At 41.7% G+C, this 17,493-nt stretch overlaps 2 protein-coding genes across 3 annotated transcripts in view; both read left to right on the plus strand.

Moving 5' to 3' along the window:
- The window catches only part of LOC310990808 (ras and Rab interactor 2-like), a 51,067-nt gene extending 49,009 nt beyond the window's left edge, over positions 1–2,058 (plus strand). The window contains exons 12-13 of one of the 2 annotated variants that reach the window (XM_083978330.1): positions 316–482; positions 1,474–2,058. In XM_083978330.1, coding sequence (XP_083834456.1) covers positions 316–482; positions 1,474–1,800 — 494 coding nt within the window. In that variant the 3' untranslated portion in view covers positions 1,801–2,058. Of the gene's footprint in view, positions 1–315; positions 523–1,473 lie in introns of both variants that reach the window. The other variant, XM_083978331.1, reaches the window with a different exon arrangement.
- A 5,343-nt stretch (positions 2,059–7,401) lies between these two features.
- Positions 7,402–16,860, plus strand: LOC310993954 (elongation factor 1-alpha, somatic form). Its single transcript, XM_083982441.1, has 8 exons — positions 7,402–7,478; positions 9,537–9,701; positions 10,193–10,372; positions 10,500–10,796; positions 11,607–11,757; positions 12,079–12,335; positions 15,212–15,446; positions 16,229–16,860. The coding sequence occupies exons 2-8, from the start codon at positions 9,558–9,560 to the stop codon at positions 16,351–16,353; spliced, it is 1,389 nt and encodes a 462-aa protein (XP_083838567.1). The 5' UTR covers positions 7,402–7,478; positions 9,537–9,557; the 3' UTR covers positions 16,354–16,860.
- Positions 16,861–17,493: the final 633 nt, after the last annotated feature.

The following is a 17,493-nucleotide window of genomic DNA, read 5'->3' on the forward strand; positions in this document are numbered from 1 at the left end:
TCATTGAACAACTGCTTTAATCGATGTGGTGTATTTCCTTGTTTCAACTTGGACCTAATTATTTGAAAAATCCAATTTCCTGCTACGACATGAATAGTAGTAACTAAATATTAGTCATAACATCCTGTGAGGCTTGAAGGTGAAGAAATCTCTGTCTAACCTCTCTGATTCATTTCTGTTCCAAGAAAATTGAAATCAGATTAATGAGGAAGTGCTAACATCCAACATCCTTCATATCAGTTTCATTTCTAGATAACTAACCATGGATGTGTTCCTCTGAACGTTTCCAATGAATGTCTCTCTTCCCTGCCTCAGGAGGGTATTACCTGACCAGCGCCTACGGGGCCATGGCCCTCATCAAGAACTTCCAGGAGGAGCAGGCGGCCCGGGTGCTGACCTCCGAGGCCAGGAACACTCTGTACCAGTGGCACCGGCGACGCACTGCTCAGCGTTCAGCAGCGCCCACAGTGGACGACTTCCAGGTATCACACCTGACCTGAGTCCACCTTGAACGTCCATGCAGTGAGTCTAAGTTGTACCAATTCCCCCCCCGCCGCCGCCCAAAACTCCACACCGGAAACGTGCATGAAAGGTGTCGGTGACAAGGAATATTAGTCCGGGAGCCATGGGGTTGAACCTTGTTTCGTCTGATAACGTTTTTTTCTCTGCTGTTTCTTGTAGCTGGGGGGTTCCTCTTCAAAATCCAAGAGGGTGCCCGGTGATATCCCTTGAGCATTTTAAAATATTAACCCTTTGATGCCCAAAGCGCCAAAATCCCAGTAAAAATACTGTAAGCCCCGATTTAGTTACTACAAATAGTCATAAGTGTATGATATTTGGCAGGGAGTATCATGAAACATAGGGAAAAGTAAAAAAAATAAGTTTCTGGGACCTGCTGCCATGCTATTTAAAAAAAATCACCCACAATTTCTCCAGAAAGACAAAGAAATTACTGTCCGTACGACAAATTCTTGTCAAAAATGACATTTTTCTACCACTTTCACTGCTTCACATGTATATAGAAAACTATGAGCTTCAATTTGTGACCAGGATGACCTTTCTGTCTCAAAAGATGCACTTGCTATGGCTGGAAATTGTCACTATACCTCAAATCAAACAAAACGGAATGTTTGGTCTGATGGTCATTCCAAGTGTCACTTTCCAATGGTTAATGAAGAAATCTGAATATCAAATTTTGAAGCGGTACCCCCCAGCTACAAGAAACAGCAGAGAAAAAAACTTTATGAAACAAGGTTCATCAAAAAATCAGGCTTTGGCTCCCCTACTAACATCACAGCATGTTACTGTGGAACTGTGGTTTTATGTTTTTGGCAGAAAGCATCCTCTAGTGGAGCGTTAAACAAACTGCATGTGGTTTCTTTTGACAGCTGCATGTGTTCCCTCATGCCTGCATGTTTGGAGATTTCTGCAGGTTTGCACAAATGTGAGCCTTTTTCTTTCCCCCCCCTGTAGAACTATCTCCGTGTAGCCCTTCAGGAAGTGGGCGTAGGCTGCACGGCCAAAACCCTGCTCGTCCACCCTTACACCACCACAGAGGAGGTCTGCTCCCTCTGCGCATACAAGTTCAAAATCCCCGACCCGGAGAACTACGCACTGTTTCTGGTCACAGAAGACACCAGCCAGCAGCTGGCCCCGGACACACACCCTCAACGCATCAAAGCCGAGCTCCACAGCCAGCCGCGTGCACACGTCTTCCACTTTCTCTATAGGAGGATGCCCAACCTCAACCTCTGTATTCCTGCTGTCATGCAAAATGGAAACTGCCTTCAAGTTGAATAGTGGAGGAGAACTTCATCCTGAACTACAGTAGTTGATGTTGTTGTAGATGTTTTGTTTTTTTTGGTAGACAGATATAGATTTGAGAATGTCTGGAATGGATTTGACAAAGAGAAACCATATTGATGCATGTGAAATATAACATTTGATGCCATTTGAATGAGAAGAAGATTGTTTTTTGGACTCTTGAAAGTGCTGACGGATCAGAATGTGGCTCAGATATGAGTCAAGAAGGCAAAACTATGGTAACACACGAGACACGAACAATGAAATCGATATCTTGGAGTCTACTCGGCCTTTGTCTGATTTGGTTAGAGTGTATGCTGAGCTGAAGTTGTTGGATTGTGTACATTGTGAGTCATATGCAGGATTTTTAGTATGTGAGATGATGGTTGGATGTGTTTAAAATCCTCAAAGCAGAGGTCATACAGTCAAATATTGCATTTAATGTAACTAACTTTTGCCTAAACTGCTGTTATAAAGGTGCCTCTAAAAGGAACATACTGTATGCTACTGAACGCCTGTCGTCCAGTCATTAATTAGCTTGCATCAAAATGACCTAGATTAAAACTTCATTCTAAAAAAAAAAAGTAATTTAATAAGTAATATTAACTATATAAACATTGAGATTTTTGTTTCCCTCATGATTTTTTGTCTGCAGTTGCTGGTCAATTGTAGCCTGTATTTCTGTGTAGAAATATTTTTATATTCAAATGTGTCTTTTTTTCATCATAAAGTGACAAAGATTTGTATTCTGATCTAATATTTCTATATAGGACTCATTACCGGACTTGGATTAATGCCAGTTATTTCTCAAAAGTCAAACTACAATTACAACAACACATTTTCTACTGTTTGTTATGAACTGCTCTGAGCTGGTTGTGGAAAAAAATATAAAAAAATTCAAACAATGCTGTTTACTGAGTCAACATAATGTTTTAATGTATTTTTATCATATGCAATATCAATTCTTTGGAACAGAATCCAATGTTATTATGGTCAAGCAGGTTACACAATTAAATTGTACATATACTACACAAATTACACTGATTTGCAATTAAATTAATTTGGAGGCTGCTACAGAGCTCTAAACTGAAGGCGCATATCCTTTGCTTTGATGCATTAAGTTAAATAAAGTGTTGTTTTTGGAGGATCTGGTTGAAAAGCTGCAACAATATGTATTGTTCACATGTTCTTTTATGTAGCAGCATCAGAGATTAGCACAACACTGACCACAGCCTTTGATCCCAGCCATTTGGAACTGGCATCTACAACAAAGTCACATACTCCACCGTAAGGTATTATTATATAAAGCTTATTGTGTTGGAACGGCTTCCTGTGATAAGTCTTAAAGTGGCCGTTTTTGATTTCTCTAACATGAACACACCTCTGTGATTGAGCTGTGGCGTTGTTCCATGTGTTTCAATGTGAAAACAATTCACCAAGACCTCTGCCCTCCATCTTTTACGTTGATACAGTGACTACTTAAAGGCCACTTGAAATCAATGTTTCAATGTTACAAATGACATTATGAGAGTGTACATGTTCTGGGATTGACAGCGAGTTTATTCTACTGCTAAATCACTGTCGGGGAAAAGGCATTTTGTACACATTACACACTTTGAATTGAATTTGAATCTATACTGAATCGAACCAGATGTAACCACTGAAGTAGATTTCTGATATATGTTATAATACAACACCAAGCATGCAAAGGGTTTAGGCACTAAAGTGAAGATGCTGTCAAAAATAATGTGAAAAATAGTCTCTATTTATGGATTAACGTCATACAAAATTCAGTCAAAAGAAGAAATCAAATCATCATCTTTAAAACAGCACCAGTTCTCCTCCAGACGCTTGCACACAGTTTTTCAAGGTTCTTGACAGGCAGGGTGTTGAAGCATCTTGGAGAACTTGCCAGGCTGTCTCAGTGTCTTCTATCTCTTCATGCAATCCCAGACTGACTCCACTGGTGATTACGAATGCTATTGTAAATGTCACAGTTGTTCAGACACAAAAATATGGGAAAACTAAATAAAAATGCAAAATATAACATCCTTAAAGAGGTGCACAGCATTTAGCCAGCAGATCTCAGCAGGGTTTTAGAGGTAGAGCGATATGCTCTGAAAGTTGTGTTGATACCTGAATAGAATGGATCATTTAGAGAAGTTAACCCTGTCACTTTATTTAAAGCAGAAGTAAGCGGAATGTTTGTGTTAATATAAGTCTTAAATAGTTCTATCTTCCGACAGCAATCACTTCTATAGAGTGTTTGGTCTGAAACACGGGTCTGTCAGTCACTCTGCTCTGCTGTAAGCTGAGGAGAAAACTTTCCTTGTATCCTACAACCTTTATCCAATGAGGAGAGAGAACGGCATGAAGGGGCGGTCCTCTCTGTGTGTGCAGCCAAGGGATGCGCGTGAATGTGGTGACGTAGGGACGAGGGCGGGGACTGTTAACTCCATCGGCTGACAAGAAGTTAGCCAAAACAACTGGATCACTTACTTCTGCTTTAATATTAGCCTGTGTTAAAATGGAGGGAAAATATATTTCAATAATTATTGGTATTCAATCTACAGTGCTGTGATCAGCAGGGTTCACTGAGGTTGTCTCTGTAAAGCTGTTGGAGACAAACAGTGGCCTGGGAGCCACAAAAACATCTGTTTGAAGTTTACATGAAAACCTTCACATCATTCCAGTCACTGTACACTGTACAGTCAATAAAATGATTATTTAAATAACCACACAGTGTCTAATAAGAGTGAATGAGCACCGTGTTCAGATAGGCAGTTTGACCAGCAGGGATTAAGTCAAATAAACTTGCAAAATAAGTAGTAGTAGTAGTAGTAGCAGGGCACTTCCTATACAACCAGCTGCTTTTTAATGGGCCTCTGGCAGGGTGTCAGTTAATTAAAATCTCAGAACGGAAACTAACAAAACAACCCACAGGCAAACATGGAAATATCTAAAATATTTGAATGATAAATGTTCTGTTTGGCTTGTGAGGAGCTTGATGTTGCCAGTCTTAATAAAAACAATGGACTGGATGAGTATCATCATCAGCACTGACACTAAACTGTCGAGCAGTGAGGGATTCTGATGTATCCACAGTGAATGTTCCTGCGAACAGCTTGATCTGGGACTCTGACACACTACATGATTTAGAGCCCCCTCGCTCCTCCCATCCCCAAGAAGTCTGCCAACTTAGTCCTGATTGATTGACATTCTCAAAGTAGCAGTTTGTTTTTCTCTTCGGCTCAGAGGTGAGACATGAGCCCAAAACAACAAACATCCATCTAGTAAATGCTAGAATCGGCCTGATCCGGCCATGGTCAAACAAAAGAGCTGCTCTTTGTGGGCAGTAACAAAGCAGCTGCTTCTAATGGCAGAGGGTAATGTACTGTAATAGACAAGGGTGAGCTATTAGAGTGACATCGGTGCTGAAGAAGCATCGACTTTCTCCAGGGAATGTCTGAATAGCAATGTATTACTCTGGACACTCAGGCATTCAGGTTTTTGTTGTTACCTTAATGGTGTGGCTCATTGATGTAGATTCAGTTTGACTGTCCTATTGTGTTAAAAATGAATGGTGCAAGCATAAAAAAAAGCTGATTCCCAGACTTACTGAATGTTGATACTGCTTAAACGGAGAGTGGCCTCTCCTTTATTTTCATTTTTATGTGCTTGAAGACAGTTCCAAAACAACAAGCCACATGGCCAAATACTTGATGTTCTGTACTTTTCTTAATGTATTATCAATAATAATAAAAAGCTTAGTAATGTCCTGAACGAGCTGAACTACTTTGTTTTTAGCTATTACAACACAGCACAATTTTCTGGATTCACCAGGATACTGATGTACTGTATGTAGGGCTAATTCAAAAATAAATACAGTGTTCAAAGGAAGGAAGATGTCAGCAGGTGTCACAGACTAAGGTTTCTGCATCATGATGGTGGCCTATAGACTGCATGACAGTAGGAACAGTAGGGGAGAGTGGGGTAAGGTGAGACACTTTTTACATTTGCTCCCCTCTAAGCGAGCTAAAATGATTTATCAGTGAAATTTACACATTTCCCATTAATTCAGGATGTTTCCTAGCAATGGAAATTATCAGAATGTATTCAGGACGAAGGGCAGTGTATATGATTGTTTTAAAAAAAGTGGTCTCGTGTCTCACTTTACCCCAGCTCAGGGGTAAACTGAGACAAACCAGAGAAATCAATGGGGTAAACTGATCCACTTACTTTGTCCACTCTGAAACTACCATAACAACACGTGTAACAGTTAGAGTCCTGACAGCTAGCTTGACAACCACACTTCCCAGAACTAATGTCGGACTAATAACAGAATCATGGGGATTGGTCAATTAAGCACTTTTTTTTTCTCAACACAAAGTGACTCAAGAACAAAATCAAATACAACACAAAATGTTTTAATTAACATTCAAATGACAGATAGAACCAGTTAGATAGTCTGGGGGTCAGATTGTAGGCCCCGACAATGGTGACCATTTTGATCAAAAGTCCTCTTTTATGTGGGGGGAGCTGACAAAGTGGAATGTGACTAAAATTGAATGTAACCAATATTAAGTGAGCTGACTGAGGGCACCTAGCATAACAAAGCAGTGTGGCTACAGATCATGTTTGATCACGCAAGATTTCTGGCTTGGGGGACGAGATTCTAGTGTAAATCTTTGTGTGTGGTGTGCTCACAGTCTCACTCATGGATTGGATTTATTATAATACATCCATGGTCTCACTTTACCCCGCAGCATTTGTCTCACTTTACCCCAACACCCCCATTTTAGAAAAAACCTCTCTTAGAAATTCAGCCTAATTTTCAGCCAGCATCATCACATGGTTTTATGTGTTGGTAGTTCATCATCATGTATCATATACGTTTTTCTACCTGAATCAATTTGCTTTGGCACAACAGTTGATTAAGTTGACAGCAAGAAAATGTACTTTTACATACAAAAATAACATTTTTGTGAAAAAAACATGCTTTCCACAGCATCATGAGGTCCTCTCCTTCATGACCATGGGGAAATGGAAAGGGCTTGAAAACATAATGGTCACATGACCATAAATGTGTTCCGTTTTCTAGATACAGGGGGTCTCTCACATTACCCGGTGTTTCACATACCCCACTCTCCCCTATCAAGTGTTGCATAGCAGTCAACTGTGCATTCATTTTTTGGGTTTGGTACAGTAGTATCTTAAAAGAATGTAAAATGTTTTGATTTTCTTTTGTGTTACTATACGGTATTTCATGTTTTTATGTTTTCTCTTTACCTTGCCTCAATTCTATATTGTTTTTATTTTTTATTTCATTTTATTGTATGTCATTCTTTCACTGCAGAGGCATTAAAGTGAGAGGGAAAATGTTGTATGAATAGTTGTTTCATGTTATAATATGTGCTTACACCAACACTATTCACAGCCTGTATGTGGATGTAACACAGAACCTATAATAACACTGTATATAGGCTACTGCTGGTTGTGTCCTGGGTTGTAGCAGCACGCCATCTAGTGGCCCGGGTGCGTCATTTCTGCAAATGACGCGTTTGACGCCACCTGACACATCGGTCGGTACCTTGGCTGCGTCAGTGTAGCGCATCAGGATCAGGCAGCTTCTCCTGTGTCATCGCAGTGGACCGGTGAGAACGGCTGACGGAAAGGTAAGAGACAAGGATGTGTGTGAGTGTAACGCACTAACACACAGGATCCATCCCGCACATATGATTTAATTGTCATGTGTCAGAAAACTGGTGAAATTCAGGGACGTTTGTAATAACTGTCAAGTGCGTTGTTATGAGTCGGAACTGATGGGTGAACACTGCGTGGTTTTGATGTCATGGTAATCTGATCAAGCCGAGCGGTGCCAAAAACAAAGTACAGAGGGGTGTGGATGGTGGCACTAGGGGTGGCAGGGGGGGCTGCTTTTGCAGACTAGGCCTGTATGGCGCAGTTTCAGCGGATAAATATTCCATCTGACGGTGCTGGAATCTTCAGTATCCACAGTAATCCTGCTGCCCCAACACTGCTGTTTAACCGTCTGCAAACAAAGACTCATGGAGACATTTCTATAACTCCGCAGTGTCTGTTGCGGCATTGTCTCACAGATGTCCTGATGTGCAGACTTTTTTTTTTTTTTTTTTTTAAGCTGTTTGTTATTTGAGATTCATCTAAACTTTTTTTGGGGGGGATGGGACTGGTCATGGAGTAGCCTAATCAAAAACTCGCCATTACTTGACTCAAGTCCCGTCACAAAATAATACACCCATTAAAGTGTATGTTATATACACTTTTTTTTCAGTCCATCAACGTAGGCTACTCGGGAAAAAAGGAACTTATCTGGAACTAACCAATTCACTCAGTAGGCCTAGCTATTCCTCCGCACAGGAGTGAGTGAGTTGGTTAGTTGAAGTTCCAATTAAACGAGAGGTAAGGATTATGGTTAGGGAGTTAGGGGGGCGAGTCCAAGTAATTTGACATCATTTTTATATTACCATAAAAACTACTACTTACTAACTTAGTTTTGGGGGGAAAGTAGGCTAACCAGTAACAATAACGTATCACTTTTTAAAAGTAACGTGCCGTCATCCAATTAGCAGGACTGTCTCTTGATATGGGTCACAGAACTTTTTTTTAAGTTTCTGTGGATATAAACACACCAGCACAAAATAAGTGTCAGTTGGTTCTCTCCTCACCCCCATCCCCAGACCTCAATTTGTGCTTCAACTACAGGCAGTGTGGTTTTAATGACGCAGTTAGAAAAAGGTCGTGCAGAATGTGACGCAAGAGTGACGCAACACTCAACCAATGTTGCAAGCACACTACTGTAACTTCGGTAACAGTAAAGAGCTACTAAATATTGTTTTTATTATTTGATATGCCCTGTATATTTTTTATTTTTAATAACTACATTTTTAAAAAGTTAATTACGTAGGCCTAATAAAACTCAAACTTCATTAAACATAGCCTTTAAAAAAAATTTGTTTTAGCTTATTTTAAGTCATCGTAGGCGAACGACTCCAAATGATTCATTGTGACAGTTTATCTTAGCATTGGCGCTACAAAAAAATCTACTAGGTTGTCTGCTGTCTTGTGCTTTGTTAGCCAAGGAACATGTTGGAACAAATGAGCGGAAACCATTAGCCTAACTAAACTAGCTCGTTGGTTGGAAAAAAGGCACTGCTCTGTCGATTTATTTAAGTCATTAATTAATATTAAAAATTGAGTCACTGCACAGAAAGGTACATTAATATGCCCTGCTGTATGTTTAAATAAAACTAAATTGAGTTGAATATGAGAAGGTTCTGTGTGGACCTTTACTGTAGGTAGCCTAACTAGAGTTGGGGAAGAAAGTTGCTGGTCAAGGCAACCTCATTCGATTATTTTTCTGTCATCACACACAATTTAGATGCAAATGTTTAAGGTGCAGGCTTAATCACATTTATCTATTATTATAAATAGTACAAAAAGAAATGAGTATACAGAAAAAAAAATCTAGGGATACTCCTCCAGAAAGTCATTAGAAGAGTTTCCTCATGTTCCAATGATAATCACCAACATTAGTGCCTGGATTTCTCCAAGCATTTTAACATAGGTTGGGATAGTCACATCTCTTAATATTAAAACAGTAGGGTCACTTTGTTTTGACCAGAGGACTTGTTGAAATGTATCTTGCCTGATACACTGGATGTTGTTGATTTTTGTCTGCTGGAATCTTTCAGTATCTTCTAGGCTGAGCTGCTATGGGGAAGGAAAAGCTCCACATCAACATTGTGGTAATAGGACATGTCGACTCAGGCAAGTCCACCACCACTGGCCACCTCATCTACAAGTGTGGAGGCATTGACAAGAGAACAATTGAGAAGTTTGAGAAGGAAGCTGCTGAGGTATAATTACTATTACTTTTACTTGAATGTTAAAATATGAAATGTGAATGTAAATATGACATTTCACAATTAGAATGTTCATTTGAAATATTTAGAAATATTTCATGACAATAGATTTATTTATAATGAAAAAAATATGGATGAAATGTAAATGTAATGATTTTCTGCTGATTAATCACTGTCTGTTGCACAGGTGTGTAACAACAGTGACATCCTGTTGCAAAAAACAATATTGTGAGATATTGTTTTTTTTCCCCTGTAAATGTGAATGAGCCATGCTACTGGACTGTTCTGTGGTTATGCAGTAACTTTGCAACTGGTTCATATAGTGGGCCATAGTTTCATTTTCCATTGCTACTAGACCTACAACACACAAAAGTCAAACATCAGCATTTGCGTGTCTGCAGTAACAGTAGAATTTAGACTATACTACTGTATATTAAGTAACAAGTGTGTACGTAAGCAGAAACTTGTAACTTTATTCTCCACAGATGGGAAAAGGCTCCTTCAAATATGCCTGGGTTCTGGACAAGCTGAAGGCAGAGCGAGAGCGTGGCATCACTATTGATATCTCCCTTTGGAAGTTTGAGACCAGCAGGTACTACGTCACCATCATTGATGCTCCAGGACACAGGGACTTCATCAAGAACATGATCACTGGAACTTCTCAGGTAGATGGAAAGTAGGGAGAAGTAGTGAGCAAGAAAAAAGCTTTACAGAAATAGAAAAGCACTGCAGGTCAAAACGTAGATCGCTCCTAAAACTGTTTCCCATATTCCCTTCTCCTTGCCCTTTCAGGCCGACTGTGCTGTGCTGATCGTGGCTGCAGGCGTGGGTGAGTTTGAAGCTGGCATCTCTAAGAATGGGCAGACTCGTGAACACGCCCTCCTGGCCTACACTCTGGGTGTTAAGCAGCTCATTGTGGGCATTAACAAAATGGATTCGACTGAGCCTAACTACAGCCAGAAGCGCTACGAGGAGATTGTGAAGGAAGTCAGCACTTATATCAAGAAGATCGGTTACAACCCTGACACTGTGGCCTTTGTGCCCATCTCTGGCTGGAATGGAGACAACATGTTGGAGCCCAGCCCTAATGTGAGTCTGCTGTGAGAGCCGCAACGTATACAGTATTACACTGTACTCTGGCTGTGTAATAATTGTATATGCATGCATATGCCAGACAGTATTATGTACACAGACCTACATTTTCACAATAGGGAACATATCCATTATTATTCAGTTTTTCTTTGGGCACAAAATTAATTTAAAGGGACATTGTGTAAGTTCTCCTGTTATCTATTCGCGAAAATCGATTATTTGGTTCAAAAGTCTGTTTTTCATTAATCAGTAATCCCCCCCATCAACAAAGTGAAGTGTTCCTTTCAGCTCTGAATGAGTCGTTCATATCATTCATATCTACATGGAGCGGGTAAGCTCGGTGCTGGCTGCCATGTGGTGTCGCCATGTTTTTACCTTCAGTTGCAGCGCCTGAATGCTGCATTCAGGTGCAGTCGGAAAAACGGCCGTCGGTAACAAACCAGATGTCATTTTAGTCACAGAAGTCCAGAGAAAGCTGGTAAAACGTGGGTCAGGTAAACAATACCACATTGCCATGACAACATATTGTCACGTGTATTGTTTTGCTCCATCCTGACGGGCCACTTGTTTAAATAGAGGCTTGTTTATGCCGTTACATGCAGTGGCTGTTGTCCGTCTGTCTTAAGCCCGATTTCACGTGAATGCAACATGAAAAATACGACTGAGTTGCTGCGATCTACAACCGCACCACTAGATGGGAGTAATTCTTACACAATGTACCTTTAAAGATGACCTCAAATACAAACATCACTCTTGCATCAAGGAGCAGCTGTGAGGTGAAACTGAGCTTCTCTCCTCCTTCCACAGATGGGCTGGTTCAAGGGCTGGAAGATCAACCGTAAAGATGGCAACGCCTCTGGCACCACGCTGCTGGAGGCGCTGGACGCCATCCAGCCTCCCAGCCGCCCCACCGACAAGCCCCTCCGCCTGCCTCTGCAGGATGTCTACAAGATCGGAGGTGAGGCCGGCGGTGGTGTGGGTGTCTGCTCATATATGATGTGCTGTTTGATTTATAATTGGGCGAACAAACTGAAAGATACAAGTGCTCCAATTATCAGGTTCCTCTGAGGCGTCGTTGGCATCAGATTATGTGTCATGTGATTTTTTTTCTTTGCAAATGAGAGCATGTTGTGACAAAAAGAGAGGAGCTGAAGAAGTTCTTGAAATAATTCCCAGTGGCTTATTATAAGTCCTATAATGAGTGTCTGTCCCGTTTTGTACTCGTGTATCTGAACCAGAAAGAATCAGTTTATTCATGATCTTGATTCCTGTGTCTCAGGTATCGGTACTGTACCCGTGGGTCGAGTAGAGACTGGAGTCCTGAAGCCTGGCATGGTGGTGACCTTTGCTCCTGTTAACGTGACCACTGAGGTCAAGTCTGTGGAGATGCACCATGAGGCTCTGACTGAAGCGCTCCCTGGGGACAATGTAGGCTTCAACGTCAAGAACGTGTCCGTCAAGGATATTCGCCGTGGCAACGTGGCAGGGGACAGCAGGAGCGACCCACCACAAGAGGCGGCCAGCTTCACCTCTCAGGTTTGGGATTCTGACACCTGACATCCAGTGGCGGCTGGTGTAGTTGACTATTTAAGCAATATATCACGACAGGGGCATTGTTCGGCCCGACGCGAAGCCCACCTCTCGTCTCGACGTTAGCTCCAAGTTAGCGCTGCATCTCATCTTTTCCTCTGCTTTTTTTCAGGTGAAAGTCACTGCTCAGTCCCCTCTACCATTGTTAACCCTCTGGAGGTGAAAGTTCACCTTAAACATGTGAATTCAACTACTTTAGTCCATTTTTTAACATCGTAAAAACATCAACTGTCTTTTGCTACGGACGGCGACAGCAACTTCCATTCATACCATGACGCGGAGTGATAGCCTACACTGTGATAAGACTTTAGAATAGTAGCCGTGGTATATGCTCATTATACCACGGTTAAAGCAGAAGTAAGCTGAATGTTTGTGTTAATATAAGTTTTAAATAGTTATAAAGTTCCGACGGCAATCACTTCTATAGAGTGTTTGGTCTGAAACATGGGTCTGTCAGTCACTCTGCTCTGCTGTAAGCCGAGGAGAAAACGTCTTGTATACTTCCTTGTATCCTACAACCTTTATCCAATGAGGAGAGAGAACGGCATAAAGGGGCGGTCCTCTCTGTGTGTGCAGCCAAGGGATGCGCGTGAATGTGGTGACGTAGGGACGAGGACCAATAGATCCATGACGAGGGCGGGGGCTGCTAACTAACGTAGTTAGCCAAAACGTCCGGATTGCTTACTTCTGCTTTAACAACCAATCAGATTGCCGGATTTCACCTTTCCATTTTATAATATATTATATAAGGCCCATTCTAAGGCGTGTTCCCCACTTTTCTGCACAGTACAACACTGCTACGATTAACAACATTGTAAAAGACCAACACCACACATCTAGGCCCATATACAGTACACTCTGACAATCACCTGGGCCCTCACAGCTGCTGCTGCTGCTGCTGAGATACCACTATGGCAGGTGGTGGTGGTGGTGGTGGTGGTGGTGATATGTGTTATAGTTCATTTGGGTTCTTATAATAAAATAACACTCTTGGAGTCAATACTGACACGTTCGTTGCAGCTTACAGTAACTTTACTGAGAGCGTCAGTTGAAGGGATAATAATGTAGGCATGAGCAATGGAACATCAAACAGCCCAGTCTCTCAAACAATACCAGAGTATAATATCACGGTATCGCAGGATGTAATGGCGTGTTTCATGAACATTAGAAGTTGGAACTCTGAGCTTTAATCAACATTCGGCGCTTTCCAGTTGAAAAACCAACACGGAAGTCTGAAAAATGGATGATAAATAAAATGAAACGTTTAAAACGATACAACGTTTATATCAGTGGTTCTCAAAGTGAGGGTTGAAGGGGGTCCCCAACTTTTTCTCAAAATTGTACATTGTGTTGTGTGTGTTTGTGTTTGTTTCAAAATGTTGTCCAATGGGCGGTCTGTGGTCTTATTTGTGTCAGGTTAGGGGTCCTTGATGTAAAAAAGTTGAAGAATCACTGGTTTACGGTATATACTTGTAGACGTACAGTAGGATGTTAGAAGTTCCGACCCCCGAGTACACCTGAACGCACCGTCAACGAGCTGCATTCAGCTCAGGGTACAGGAGAACTCCTGTCTCTTGTATTGAAGAGGAGCTTCTGTTACAACTTAGAACCAGAGTCTATGGGCAAAGATTTCTGCGCCCCAAGGCGGAAACATGTTTTGCAGGTGCATATATTTAATTTTTTACATTTCACTTCTACCTCGCTCATATTTTTATTTAATTTTTCGAGTCTTATTCAAGGTACGGTGGAGTGGTGGGCTCTAATGAAGCTTAGCGAAAGTTCAGACAGGAAGACTATCTCTTTAAGCACGCCTCAAAGCCCTTTCCCTGTTTTCTCGCTATCCTCTCGCTCCACCCTTATTCTCATAATTCAACCAATCACAGTCTGCCATCCTCTTTCTCTTCCACCAATCAGTCATTAGCGTCAAATTTAAAAGTTCTCTCTCTCTCCTGTCATCCAGCCGTAATTTCAACAAACTCTCAGGCGACTTCGAGCTTCCCTACCACCACCAGTGTCTAGGCCCGGGGGGATATAACTTCTTCAGATGCAAGCTTCTCATCCCCAGATCAGTTTACTCAGCTGGTCTACACCCCGTGGTCTACGCGCCAAAGTTTATTTTGTTCACAATAAATGTAATTTCATCTTCACCCCAGTTCTTAAGTCTTTACACAATGGCTCCCAGTCAGCTACATAATAGATTTTAAAGTTCTGCTACTGGTTTACAAATCACTGAATGGTTTAGGTCCAGAATACATGAATGACATGTTAGTAGAGTATTAACCCAGTAGAACTCTGAGATCTACTGACTCAGGTCAGATAGTGGAGCAGAGTTCAAACCAGACATGGTGAAGCAACATTTAGCTGTTATGCTGCACACAAGTGGAACAAAATACCAGCAGAACTGAGATCAGCCCCAACTGTCAGCACTTTTAAATCCAGGATAAAAACATTTCTCTTTTCACATGCTTATAGCTGAGAAACTTTATCTATTTTCTTTTATTTTACTTTTATTTGCTCTTGCTTTTAACTCTGTTTTTAGTGTTTTGTTTGTTTTTATTCTGTTTTATGCTTCTTTTTTTAATGTTTTGTCTTTATGTAAAGCACATTGAGTTGCCTTGGTATGAAATGCGCTATATAAATAAAGATGCCTTGCCTTGCCTTGCCTTCATCTTAAAACCTGGCTCTCTTGTCGTAAATGGTCTGTCCTGATTGAAATGGCCAGCCGCCACTGTTGACATTGCTGCTGCAGAAATGTGTACACTCATGTCGTGAGCTTGTGCTTTTGCGTGTGCCCTGACCTGTCTGTCTCTGCCCCCCCCCAGGTGATCATCCTGAACCACCCTGGTCAGATCAGTGCTGGTTACGCCCCTGTGCTGGACTGCCACACTGCACACATCGCATGCAAGTTCGCTGAGCTGAAGGAAAAGATCGACCGTCGCTCTGGGAAGAAACTGGAGGACAACCCCAAGTCCCTGAAGTCTGGAGACGCCGCCATCGTGGACATGATCCCTGGCAAGCCCATGTGTGTGGAGAGTTTCTCTGAGTACCCACCTCTGGGTAAGTTCACTGTCCCATCACAGGGTTTTCTAATCGTGGGTCAAACTGTAACACCACAGTATAATTAAAATCAAACATTAACCTCTATCTTAAAAGGATAGTTCACCCAAAATTCAAATTTCACTCATTATCTACTCACCCTCATGTCGACTAAGAGCTGTGAGAATTTTCAGAGTCCTCTGTGCCTTCTCTGAGTTACGCGGGGGTCTGTGTAGCAGTATTTGTCCATATAATGGTTGTCAATGGATACCAACTTTCTTCGTCCAAAAAGACACACCAAAAAACATCCAGATACCTCCATACTGCTCGTCTGTAATGTCCCTCTTGTATTGAAGCCCCGACATGAGAAATTGTTCCGCCGGTCAGTGCAAATCACGCGAGATTTGCACTGACACAGGAAGAGCAGTGAACTGAGACACTGGGAGCTTCTGCTACAAACAAGCTTAAAATATAGACTTATTTAATTTTTTTCAGAACAATTTCTCATGTCGGGGCTTCAATACAAGAGGGACATTACAGACGAGCTGTGTGGAGGTATTTGGATGTTTTTTGGTGTGTCTTTTTGGACGAAGAAAGTTGGTATCCATTGACAACCATTATATGGACAAATACTGCTGCACAGACCCCCCCCCCCCCTCCACCACCCGTAACTCTCTTCTCACAGCTCTTAGTCGACATGAGGGTGAGTAGATAATGAGTGAAATTTGAATTTTGGGTGAACTATCCCTTTAACCTCACTGACAATGTGAACTTGACATATGTTCTCCGTGTTGCTTCCTCAGGGAGGTTTGCAGTCCGAGACATGCGTCAGACGGTTGCGGTGGGAGTGATTAAGGCAGTGGAGAAGAAAGCCCCCACCAGCGGTAAGGTCACCAAGTCAGCACAGAAGGCTCAGAAGACCAAATGAACGTTGTGCTGGGCTGCTGCCCCCGACGCTCACCGTGGCCCGAGACACACTACCAACCCACCCCTTCTGTACACCATAGTCAGTGTCTGGGCTATTATCACAATGCATCGCAAAAGCAGACGAAGGAAAAAAAACAACTGCAACGCGGTTCGTGAATAACATGTTGAAACGCTGTTCTATTATGTAGGTTTCATTGTCACGCAGTTAGCGGCAGTTCTAGCTCTCTGGTTGTGTGCTGTTGTAGTTCAACTCCAGCTGCTCATTGATCCAACGACAAACTTTAACTGCTGAGCAACAGAAATAAGACGTTCTTTTGTCATGTCCTTGTTGAAGTAATGTTCTATGTTGTAGCTTCAAGAGATAAGCTCTAGTAGCCAGAGGTAGACTGGCTGCTTGCATGTTCCTGTTTGCACTTTAGAGAAACAAGCTTCAGAAACTCTCTGTCTGATACCTGATATTTCCAGGCCTAGCTCTTTGCTTGACTCAAGCTCCCTTGCAGTAGCTCCGTTGAATGTTACAGTTAGATTGATGCACCTTAATCGCTGTTGTTTGTGACCACATGTTCATAAAAGTAAAACGGTTCAAACACTACGCCTCGGTTTCCTGTATCATTCCTAAATCTCCACACGCTCCGAAACCACTGAAGAGCCAATGAGTGATGATGGCGGGTAAGCAACAAAAAAAAATCTCCTGGTAGAATTTCCTTTATTGATGAATGAGAATAAAAGTCCACTTGCATTTTCATTACATTACAGGCTTCATAAATCTGATATTATTACTAGAGTGTAAATATGTGCACATATTTAAATAAATTAAAAGAAATGAGACAGAATGTTAACATGTCAAAGGCCTGCTTTATGCCCAGTAGCAAAACGATCGCTGAAGTAAAAAAAAAAAAACTGTATAATGCCTCAAGTTGGAACATTTACAGGGAGAAAAACTGAAGACAGTGCAACCATTTCTGTTGGGAGGAACCTAATGCACCTTTCAGGAAACTAGATATGGACATGAGTAAGTACCACAAAAGCAAGGCACCAATGTACTGGATGTACCACAGAGCTGGGATCCATTTTACTTTCACTGCAGTCAGTGTGAACCAGAAGTAGTGATTTGTCTAGATGTGGCATTAGCTCTCAGTTA

The sequence above is a fragment of the Trachurus trachurus genome (genome assembly GCF_905171665.1).
Source record: "Trachurus trachurus genome assembly, chromosome: 1".
Classification (NCBI taxonomy): domain Eukaryota; kingdom Metazoa; phylum Chordata; class Actinopteri; order Carangiformes; family Carangidae; genus Trachurus; species Trachurus trachurus.

Bases quoted from the DNA above. Each gene is read 5' to 3' on its own strand.
- LOC310993954 (XM_083982441.1), top strand. From the start codon at position 9,558: ATGGGGAAGGAAAAGCTCCACATCAACATTGTGGTAATAGGACATGTC. The intron at 11,758-12,078 runs GTGAGGCCGGCG...CCTGTGTCTCAG, and splicing joins GGATGTCTACAAGATCGGAG to GTATCGGTACTGTACCCGTG. The intron at 15,447-16,228 runs GTAAGTTCACTG...TTGCTTCCTCAG, and splicing joins CTCTGAGTACCCACCTCTGG to GGAGGTTTGCAGTCCGAGAC.